This window comes from Thalassophryne amazonica, chromosome 1 (genome assembly GCF_902500255.1).
Source record: "Thalassophryne amazonica chromosome 1, fThaAma1.1, whole genome shotgun sequence".
Classification (NCBI taxonomy): Eukaryota; Metazoa; Chordata; class Actinopteri; order Batrachoidiformes; family Batrachoididae; genus Thalassophryne; species Thalassophryne amazonica.
Window position 1 is genome coordinate 52,403,139 of NC_047103.1, and position 12,037 is coordinate 52,415,175.

At 41.5% G+C, this 12,037-nt stretch overlaps 1 protein-coding gene across 1 annotated transcript in view; it reads right to left on the reverse strand.

Annotated features, from left to right (window-relative positions):
• LOC117510259 (solute carrier organic anion transporter family member 5A1) overlaps positions 1–12,037 on the reverse strand; it is a 168,215-nt gene that overhangs the window by 65,246 nt on the left and 90,932 nt on the right. Inside the window, exons 4-5 of the mRNA XM_034169897.1 lie at positions 4,362–4,494; positions 4,045–4,262 (exon numbers count right to left, since the gene is read on the reverse strand). Coding sequence (XP_034025788.1) covers positions 4,045–4,262; positions 4,362–4,494 — 351 coding nt within the window. The remainder of the gene's footprint in view (positions 1–4,044; positions 4,263–4,361; positions 4,495–12,037) is intronic.

Sequence of the window (12,037 nt, forward strand, 5' to 3'; positions counted from 1 at the left end):
GTACAGAATTTGATTGTTTGTTGATCACAGGTGATTTCAACGTCCATGTAGATGTAGCCGATGACAAACAAGCCAAAGAACTCAGTGCTGTCCTCGAAATGTTTGGTCTAATGCAGCATGTAAGCGAGCCCACTCATAACAGAGGCCACACTTTAGACCTTATCATCACAAAAGGTGCCACTATCTCACATGTGAATGTTGTTGACATTGCTCTCTCTGATCATTTCTGTGTCTTCTTTGACATAAATGTTACATCTAGACCAATAGTTGGGCTGGCAGTTACTCGAAGAAGATGCATAAATGACACAACAATGGTTCAGTTTGTTGAAATGATCAAATTTGAAAATGTCCCATATTCTAATGTTGATGAAATATTGAACGCTTATACATCAAGTGTTTTAAATGTATTGGAAACCATTCCTCCAGTTAAAGTTAAATTGGTTAAAAATAAAGAAAAAGCGCCATGGAGAAATGAAGATTTGGTCAGGGCACAGAAAAGGGAGTGTCGGAAAGCCGAGCGAAAATGGCGAAAGTCAAATCTTCAGGTTCATTATGAAACTTACAAAGCTATGCTTTGTGTGTTCAACTTGACTTTACGTCAAACAAGGGAAAGGTATTTGTCAAAAATCATTTCAAACTGCAGTAACAATTCCCGTGTCCTTTTTGCCACAGTTAGATTAACAAATCCTTCAGTTTCTCTGCCTTTGGAACTGGTTTCTACTTCCAAGTGCAATGAGTTTGCAAAATTCTTTAATGACAAAATTCCATCCATCCATCCATCCATTTTCTTCCGCTTTATCCGGAGTCGGGTCGCGGGGGCAGCAGCTCAAGCAAAGCCGCCCAGACCTTCCGATCCACTGAAACACTGAACAATTTTTGAAACACAAATGTTTCAAAGCTTTTGAAAGGTATCTGAATAGCATTTCAAATTTGCCATCAATAAGGGCCCCTTCACACATAGTGTAAATTTGGTCGAACTGCGTATGAAGTGCACATGAAGCAGGAATCATATGCAAAACGTGTAACCAGTCCTTGTACACCAGTTGCTACAACTATTTGCGCACACCAGCAGCTGAAAGACAGAGTGTGCGCTGTGCGAGCCAATCGAACCCTCTCGCGGCAGGTGCCAGCCAAATTCCAGCTGACACACACGAACATCTAACACTGCTTGTTTGGCACTTAGAAAATATATGGCCATTCGCACTATCATCACGAAAGTCAGCAGGTGATCACTGTCGAGCTGGATGTGAAATTTGTCTAAATGCCCCACGACTGTAGAGTTGCAAAAAGCCACGCACATGTGGTGCATGTGTGTCTCATGGGTTACATTTGCATAAAATGCTTATACAACCCCTGGCAAAAATTATGGAATCACCGGCCTCGGAGGATGTTCATTCAGTTGTTTAATTTTGTAGGAAAAAAGCAGATCACAGACATGACACAAAACTAAAGTCATTTCAAATGGCAACTTTCTGGCTTTAAGAAACACTATAAGAAATCAAGAAAAAAAATTGTGTCAGTCAGTAACGGTTACTTTTTTAGACCAAGCAGAGGGAAAAAAATATGGACTCACTCAATTCTGAGGAATAAATTATGGAATCACCCTGTAAAATTTCATCCCCAAAACTAACACCTGCATCAAATCAGATCTGCTCGTTAGTCTGCATCTAAAAAGGAGTGATCACACCTTGGAGAGCTATTGCACCAAGTGGACTGACATGAATCATGGTTCCAACACGAGAGATGTCAACTGAAACAAAGGAGAGGATTATCAAACTCTTAAAAGAGGGTAAATCATCACGCAATGTTGCAAAAGATGTTGGTTGTTCAGTCAGCTGTGTCTAAACTCTGGACCAAATATAAACAACATGGGAAGGTTGTTAAAGGCAAACATACTGGTAGACCTAGGAAGACATCAAAGCGTCAAGACAGAAAACTTAAAGCAATATGTCTCAAAAATTGAAAATGCACAACAAAACAAATGAGGAACTAATGGGAGGAAACTGGAGTCAACGTCTGTGACCGAACTGTAAGAAACCGCCTAAAGGAAATGGGATTTACATACAGAAAAGCTAAACGAAAGCCATCACAAAATTAAACAACTGAATGAACATCCTCCGAGGCCGGTGATTCCATAATTTTTGCCAGGGGTTGTATGTATGTACAGATCTGATCACATGGGGGCCGGACAGTGAGGTCTGTTCGCACACACCATGGGGCGGTGGATGTCAGCTGATCACTGCACACTGACAGCTGGATGACAGCTCAGTGCACACATTGCAAACACAGATACCACCACCAGGACAGCTATATAAATAATTATGACAATACCTACATACGCAATTACATAACAAATAACGAAAATGAATGACTACATAACACAGAGTGACATGTTGGTCTCTGCGCTGAACGGACAGAAGGGCGTGTCTGCTCACAGCCGCGGCTATAAAGATCTCTGCTCCTGAAAGTCCCAGCTTGAGAACATGTTCTGTGTTTGGAAGGACATGAACTGACAACATTCCTCCCTGAGGCATGTGTCTCTGCCTGCTGTCCTAATGTGGAAATATACAAAACATATTTCACCTTTGCGCCAGGCTGCAGACTGGCCGGACACATAGCACCTCGTCCATGTCTTTGTTGATTTCAGCTCGCCCTGTCTTCCTGCTCGAAAGACACCGTCACGTGCACGAACCATCGCACTGGGATCATGTACGCCTGCCCGTCGGCTCGATGTCTGCGTGGTTTGCTCATACGAGTTGTTTCGCCGTGAGACATCCTGAGTTGTTCTATGTGTAAAGGGGCCCTAATTTATAGTACAGAAAAAGATTTTGTCATCATCCCCTTTCATATGTTCTTGCCCATCAATTAATTGTGATTTTACTTTCCTGTTCTGTTGTATTTTTCATCTGTATTTGGTAATATTAGTGGCATCATGTTTCTTCCCTCAGTTGTCCTAACATGACCTAACACTTCATGTGTTTCTGTGTAGGCTCTCAGTTGTCCAGGTGGGTAGAGAAGCTTGAATCTTCGACTGGACTGGGTTGCTTGATGCGAGGACATTTCGCTTCAAATCGCAGAAGCTTCCTCAGCTAAAATTCTTGCTCTGGTGGTCTGACTTCTTGATTATTCTTCTCTACAAGAGTCAAGACAGAAGTCACAAAAGCTGGAGTTTTAAACCTAACCAGACACCTCCTACCGAGAGGCAGACTGCTATAGGCTGGTGACTAAACAATAGCTCTAATTAGCACCTATTGTGCTCTAGTTAGCACACCCCTAATGACAGGGCAGCTGTCCCTCTCCTGATGGCTCCCTTGACGACTCTGCTGATGACGTGAATGACTCATTACCATGAACAAAAGACTGAAACTGCTTTGACCTGAGTACCCCATTGTAAACAGGGGATAAAGCGTGTCTCAGACCCCCTCCCCGGTTAAGGCTGGGTTTCAAATGTTTCACAAAGAATGCCTCCTTGACCCCTCTCTCAAACCATTTCTTCTCTCTGGCTAACTTCATGTGTTAGCTCATGTGAAGGCAGGCACTGACATATTGATAGGATACTACATACTCTAAAATAGTGGCTTTTTTATGGATCTGGTGCCTGTGTGTAAGCTCTTTTAAGTTGGAGATGTACAAGATGATAATGTTTGACTTTTTGAGTTATTGTCCACACAAATCGTATTGGATGGTCAAACCCACTCATCTTTTGCTGTACGAGTATTATGCCATTACCACCACAGGAAAAACTCACTTCAATAATGTGTGACCTTTGCCCTCTGGAGGTGTCTATGTTAACAGTGAATTATCTGCCTCATTAATGTTACTGAACAAACTCCTCCATCCCCAATCAATAACAGCTATGAAGGAGATCTCATCTGAACCTCACTGTAAAATAAAATTAATCATCCTGGTCATTGACTGGATTTTGGCCCATTTGCACACAAATCACTCCTTTATGCCAAATACATTAAACGCCAGGAAGCCTAGAGGCAGACACAGAAAGTAAAATTAATTAATATTAATTAATTAATTAAGACTTCTTCTCACCTTTGATGTCCTTCCCAAAGCCCATAGAGGAGGAGACGTTCTGAGTCTTGTTACCAGACTTTTCCTTCATCACATCATCATCACTGGAGACATCACCAGGTGAGCAAATCTTTTTCTTCTTCCTCTTTTTGTGACGTGGAGGCAACTTTTTCGGGAAGGCAAACATAGGAAAGATGACCAGCAGCATGGCTATTGCACACAAGAGAAAGCCACTCCACCTAAAACAAAGAAACAGCTCAATTGTGAAGGCAAGTGCAACAAATATGGTTATCTAAACATCACGCAGGAAGTGAACAAACATACCAAAGCATTCTTACCAGTTGCCAACAAAGCGGGGATCACTCTGGTCAATGCTGACGACAGTTTTGGGATTCACATAGAAGCCGATAAGGACGCCTCCGAGCAGGTAGCCAGCTGCGGGTCCCAGGGCTCCCATCACATACATGATGGCTGAAAGAGACAGAGACATCCAATAAGACCGTGAAATGCCTTGAAAGGTCAAAGTGAAGGCCATAAAAAATTACACCCAGAACATCATTAAAAGTTTATGCAGTGGATCGAGTCCAGATCAACTCTTCAGATATAGAGAAGTAGACAAAGCTGATGTTACAAAGCAACATCAAATTCAAGTAAAAAGAAAAACAGTTAACACTCATTGCCTGCAAAAGTAAAATAAATACTTATAATGACATCACTAACAATAAAATCCTTACTGAATGTCACTTGCAAAAAAAATACACCGCACCGTGATATAATAAGCAAGATGGCAATTACACAAAGGTTGGAGAGTGTCAAAATTAAATTCTCTCTTATTATTAAAATCAGAAGACAGCAGTTTTTTTTGTAACTTTCTTCATTAATATTCTAAATTACCTACTGCTCCCTGTGAGTGTTTAAATCAGAATCAGGACCTGTGGGAGCTGCATACACCACCACCTGCAAATGCCTGCACTGAGCTCTGCAGAGAGCGTCGATCAGCCCTGAGGTCATTTCTCTCAGCTCCTGAAGCATCTCGGACACCCCAACTGAAAGCTCTAGAGGTCTTGCATTAACCTGCAGGCATGCCTGCAGCATTCCCATACCAACAAAGCTTAGAGAGCAAGTAGGGTTGAAATATGAAGCCTCTGGGGGCACCGATATGAACCAATCACATTCTGTCACTCTGCTGCAGGAAGGGGGGAAAAAAACTCATTAAAGTCAGATAACCTTAGATGGACAAGTGGATAAATCTCCTGTGGCGATCCAGCAGAAAGGTGAGTCAAAGCCATTTGCCAACTACAATCTGAAGGCAAACTTTCTATAATTATACCTGGAACATTGCCACTAACCAAACGTGTGTGTGTGTTACTTCATCCAAGAGTTTTATTTTTAAAACAAGAGAATCTTCAAAACCATTTTCCTGTCATACTAAATATTTCAGCTGTGCTATTTATTGTATAGCATTCTTAAATCACTGGCATTCAGTGCTACCCTAAGTTATAAAAACATGCATGTTCAGGCTTGTAACAAAGTTCTTCCAGTATCCCAAATGCTTATCAAGACTTAATAAAATCTTTGCTTCTTTTAGTAAAATTCTTGGGATACAGGAAGGAGGCAAATGAAAATATTTCTTTAAAGACCAAAAGTACTCAACAAAACCTATTACCAGCCTAGAGCAGATAACACGAGCACCAAAAGTGCAATACAGATCGAGTCCTTAACACAACACAACACATTACAAAGACTGCTGATCATTTGTTTGAGAACATCTTCACTCTCAATCACTGTTTCTGTGTAGGCTCTCAGTTGTCCAGGTGGTTTCCATAGTAGAGAAGCTTGAATCTTCGACTGGACTGGGTTGCTTGACATGAGGATGTTTCGCTTCAAATCACAGAAGCTTCCTCAGCTAAAATTCTTGCTCTGGTAGCCTGACTTCTGTCTTGACTCTTGTAGAGAAGAAATCTCTACAACTCTCTACAAGAGTCAAGACAGAAGTCAGACTACCAGAGCAAGAATTTTAGCTGAGGAAGCTTCTGTGATTTGAAGCGAAACGTCCTCACGTCAAGCAACCCAGTCCAGTCGAAGATTCAAGCTTCTCTACTATCTCAATCACTGTGTGCATGTGCAGACGGTCCCTGTTTGAAAACGTATCTACAGGAGCATGGATAAACAAGTAACAGCACGTTCCATAAGAAGCAGTGATTGTGGCTGTTAAGATTTGTATATATCTACAGGAAGCACCAAAATCAGGTGGTCCTCTCATTTTCACACATCCCGTTCCCTCCCCTCCCCCCCATGTCTCTCTCTTACACACACACACACACACACACACACACACACACACACACACACACACACACACACACACACACACACACACCCTAATAAATCTTTTTAACTTTGTTCTTTCTTTTCAATGTGCTACTTTTCATTTCCTGCTGGCTGGAGAGTCAGTTCACTGCAACAATCAAATGTACACAATGTTGCAGGATATTACTACCCAATGCCAATACATTAATTTTATTTGGCAAGAAGACAAAGGAGTATTATCTTGCTGTCTTCAACTTAAAATTAGCAATGCCTCACAAAACCTGTGTCAGTGAATCACATGCTTGCAGGCTGCAGGATCATTTCTAACCATTGAACACAAAAGACAATTAACAAAGGCTTCCTCCACTGTTTATCTGTGTATTAAAAACTACCAATAAAAGAAGGTTATCTGCATAAAAATGGGATAATTAACATTGATACAAAATATTTGATTAAGGGTTTAAAATTTCAAATCCAATGCTATCAGCTTTAGATGGGTCAGAGGCCAGAGCTGCAACACACCACTCTTTTTAACATTGAACAATCTGATGACTGTTTTCTCAGTTGTTGTTTCTGTCGCATTTGGTCTATTACAGATCAGGTTTGATGATCCTTTTGGACAATCAGTTTATGCATGTAATGTGTAGTTGCACATTATAGATCTTTATTGACTAGATCCAACATTGTGGATGCACAAAGACCTGTATTCCGAAGTAAGTCTACAAGATATTTGAAGCACAGTGATGTAAAACAAGATGGGGAAAGCACTAAATTCATTACAGTCTTTCCCCTCAGTGAATTTTCTGTTTGAGTTGAAAAAAAATTGCAAGTAAATATGCGCCAGTACATCACTTGTCCTCCATATATTTTCCTTTGTTCTGCTTGACACACAGCCGTTCACTCTACACAAAAACTAGCAGACACCAGACCTAGCTAATTAGGTGTGTGCAAAGCATGGAAAGACATGGCTCCATGAACAGCACTGGCCTAAATGAATAATCACAATAAATTTGGACAAATCTAAAATAATATCCTTCAGTCTAAAATGCTTTAGGATGAAGATGAGCAAAGGCTGTGTGAACCATATTTTGGAAATTTATCAAAAATTAAAAAAAAAAAAATTAAGAACTCACTTCTCACTTGTTTACACCCTTTGCTCAACACTTTGTTGATGCACCTTTGGCAGCAATTACAGCCTCAAGTCTTCTTGAATATGATGCCACAAGCTTGGTGCACCTATCTTTGGGCAGTTTTGTCCATTACTCTTTGCAGCACCTCTCAGTGCCATCAGGTTGGATGGGGAGCGTTGGTGCACAGCCATTGTCAGATCTCTCCAGAGATGTTCAATCACATTCAGGTCTGGATGTTCACAGAGTTGTCCTGAAGCCACTCCTTTGATATTTTGGCTGTGTGCTTAGGCTGCTGAAAGATGAACTAGTAAGTTTGCACTCTGGGTCACATGTTGAATTGGCATAGGTTTTACGCCGGATGCCCTTCCTGACACAACTCCACATTACATGGAGAAATGTGGCAGGGGTGGGATTTGAACCCGTAACCTTCTGCACTGAAACCAAGCGCATTAGGGTGATTCTTAGACTACGGGCACTTATTATGTCCTTTGATCATATTGTATGAAAAACAGAAAAAAGGGGAAATTTCACACTTTTATAGTTATCTTTACAATGAAAGTGTGTTAAGAAATTTGTTCTAGTAGTCTATGATGACTTTTTCACCTTTTTTTCAGGATCATTATATGCAAATATTGCCGTTTTGTGCTTGTCCCACACCCAGACTTTTGATCTTCAATGATAAAAATGAATGGTAAAGAAACTTTTTTCTAATGTTTTAAAATGTCTCTGAATAAAATATCAGTAAAATAATCAAAACATAATTGGGGTATTCAATGTCATACAACTGTTGTGATTTTTTTAAACAAAATGTAGTTGTCCCACACTATTGCCATAATTTCCACCACAACACTGTAATGTCCCTAAACAGTTTGTATGAAAGATTGTTTGGGTAGTTTCTATGGAGATAAACAGTGACATCAGAGAACATGTATATAGCGCCAAATCACAACAAACAGTTGCCCCAAGGCGCTTTATATTGTAAGGCAATGGTGTGGTGGAAATTACATTTACAAGGCCAATAGTGCCCGCAGTTAAAGAATCACCCATTAACCACTTGGCCACCACCCCTGCTGCCCCAATATGACGTAAAGAGTGCTCTGGAGCAGGTTTTCATCCAGGATGTCTCTGTACATTACAGCTTTCATTTTTCCCTCAATCCTGACTAGTCTCCCAGTTCCTGCCGCTGAAATCATCCCCACAGCATGATGCTGCCACCATCATGCTTCACTGAAGGGATGGTGCCTGGTTTCCTCCAAATATGACGCCTGGCATTCACGCCAAAAACATCAATGCTTGTCTCATCAGACCAGAGAATTTTGTTTCTCATGGTCTGAGAGTCATTCAAGTGCCTTTTGGCAAACTCCAGGTGGGCTGCCATGTGCCTTTTACCAAGGTGTGGCTTCCATCTGGCCACTCTGCCATACAGGCCTGACTGGTGGATTGCTGCAGAGATTATTGTCCTTCTGAAAGGTTCTTCTCTCTCCACAGAGAAATGCTGGAGCTCTGACAGAGTGACCATCGGGTTCTTGGTCACCTCCATGATGAAGTCCCTTCTCCCCCGATTGCTCAGTTTAGACAGGTGGCCAGCTCTAGGAAGAGGCCTAGTGGAACTGAACTGCTTCCATTTATGGATGATGGAGGCCACTGTAAGTAAGTAAGTAAATTTATTTATATAGCGCCTTTCACAGACATAAGTCACAAAGCACTTCACAGGTTAAAATGCAATAATAAATAATAAAAACATAGATGAAACAAAAGACAAGGTTAACAATCGGTCAGTTCTGAAAAGCCTTATTAAAGAGAAGAGTCTTCAAATGCTTCTTAAAAGTCTCAGCACATTCCAGGGAACACAGAGAAAGTGGCAGTTTGTTCCAGAGACGAGGGGCTGTGACTTTAAAAGATCTGTCACCTCGGGTTTTAAAGCAGGTCCTTGGAACCATCAGCAGGTTCTGGCCTGAAGACCTGAGACTACGGACAGAGGTATAAGGCTGAATCAGATCTTTAATATATCCGGGAGCCTGAACATGAAGGGCTCAGAACGTCAGGACCAAGATTTTGAAAATGACTCTAGATGCAACTGGGAGCCAATGGAGAGACTTTAGGACAGGGGTAATATGAGCTCTCCTGTTTATATGAGTCAACAGCCTCGCAGCAGAGTTTTGGACGTACTGTAGCCGGTTAAGGTCTTTTCTATTAAGGCAGGTAAACAGGCTGTTACAGTAGTCCAATCGTGAGGAGATGAAGGCGTGGATGACTGTCTCCAGCTCATGACAAGATACCACCTGTTGCAGCTTAGCGATATTCCGCAAGTGAAAAAAAATCAATTTCTAATTAATTTATTACAATGCTCAGAAAGAGACATTACTTCATCAAAGATAACTCCGAGATTCCGCAGACTTGTCTTAACTGATGAGCCCAAGTCACCCAGCTGCTGCTTGATGCCGGGAATGGCATCATCAGAGGCAACAATAAGTGTCTCAGTTTTCTCGGAGTTCAATTGAAGGCTATTTCCATTCAGCCACTGCTTCACCTGTGACAGACAGTTCATTAAAGAGTTCAGTTTCCCAAGTTCCGTAGTTTTAAAAGAGCAGTATAGTTGTATGTCATCAGCATACAGATGATAGGACACATCACTGAAACACTGAATTATCTGCCCAAGGGGAAGAATATATAAAAGAAACAAGAGTGGCCCCAGCACCGAGCCTTCACACTGCAGGTGAGCTGACTCAGACCTAACATGGTTTACTGAAACGCTAAAACTCCTGTTTGTCAAATAGGAGGTAAACCATTTCAGCACAGAGCCCGACATCTCCACCAGATCTCGCAGCCTATTGAACATGATGGTGTGGTCGACCGTGTCAAAGGCAGAGGACAGGTCTAAGAGGACCATCACAGTACACCTCCCAGTGTCAGCAGACATCATGATGTCTCTAGACACTCTTAACAGTGCAGTCTCAGTAGAGTGGTGTTTCCGAAAACCTGGCTGGAATTTGTCATAGATGTTATGTGTCTCAAGGAAGGATGTCACTTGTTTGGCTACCAGTTTTTCCAGTAATTTAGATAGAAAGGGAAGCTTAGATATTGGGCGGTAGTTTTTGCACTCTGCTTGGTCCATGTTAGACTTTTTGAGTCTTGGTTCGATCGCCGCATATTTGAAATAGGTGGGAAATACACCAGATAAAAGGGAAAAATTGAACAATTCAGTGACCCATGGGCCAATATAGTCAAGAATATTAAGGAAATGTTTAGAGGGGATAATGTTGACCAAGCTAGAGGTCAGCCTCATTTTGGATGACAATGCCACAATGTCTTCCAAATGCACAGGGTCGAAGGTTGACCACATCTGTGCAGGTGGCTCACTCTGAATAGGGCTGGAATAAGAAGGCCAGTTTATTTGGTCTTTTATTTCCTGCACTTTCACAATAAAGAAAGTTAAAAAGTCATTGCTGTCAGCTTCAAAGAGCACAGGAGTAGCAGGAGCAGTGTTAGACACTAAAAAATTTATAGTGTCAAATAACACTTTCGGGTTTCCCTTATTTGTTGTTATTAATTGTTGAAAGTGTTTAAATCTGGCCTCTTTTATAGACTCATTTAAAGACAACATAAGGTCTTTAAGATGCAACCTATGGACCTGGAGCTGAGTGGATTTCCACAGCCGTTCAGTTTTACGGTACGTCCTTCTTAAACTCTGGATGCTGTCATTTATCCAAGGGCAGGTGTGTTCATGGGTAGCACGAATTGTCTTGAGAGGAGCAACTTTGTCCAAGATTGTAGCACACTGCCAATTAAAACAGTTCAAGAAGCTGTCCACATCTGTGCAGTGTTCAAAAACGTAAGAATCGAACAAGGCACAGAATCTGCCTGCTGTTGTCTCTGTGATGATCCTTTGTTCAGCCTGTTTACGGACAGGTCGAGGCTCAGAATAAACAGAAAGATCAAAGAAAATGCCACTATGATCACTCATGTGGACATCTTCAACACATACATTTGTGACATGTAGGCCTAGTGAGTACACTTGATCAAGTGTATGTCCCTTTAAGTGGGTGGGGCCTAATACATGTCTAAAATCATGGATTTCCATAGTCTTTAAAAATTCCACTGCTGGGGAAAACGAAGTGTCTTCAAAGTGCAGGTTGAAATCACCAAGAACTAAAAGTCTCTCGAGTTTAATAAGAGATGATAAAAAGCTGTTAAACTCTGTGATAAAAGTGCCTGCAAAACCAGGGGGACAATAGATTAAAATTACATAAAAACTGCTTGAGGAACCGACCTTAATCATTTGTGATTCAAACGAGGGGAATTGTTCACAGTCAATCATTCTGCATGTGTATCTGTCCTGAAACATAGCAGCTAGACCTCCGCCTCTTCGACCAGCGCGGGGCTTCCCAAGAGCACTGCAGCCCACAGGGCGCAGTTCATTCAGGTGAAAGACTTCTCCGTCTTTCTGCCAAGTCTCTGTAAGGAACATAAAATCCAGCCTTTCCCTGGTGAAGAGCTCATTAAGAGAGAAGGTTTTATTTGTGATTGAGCGTGCGTTTAGAAAACACATTCGACAAGATGTTGGTGTCGGCTCC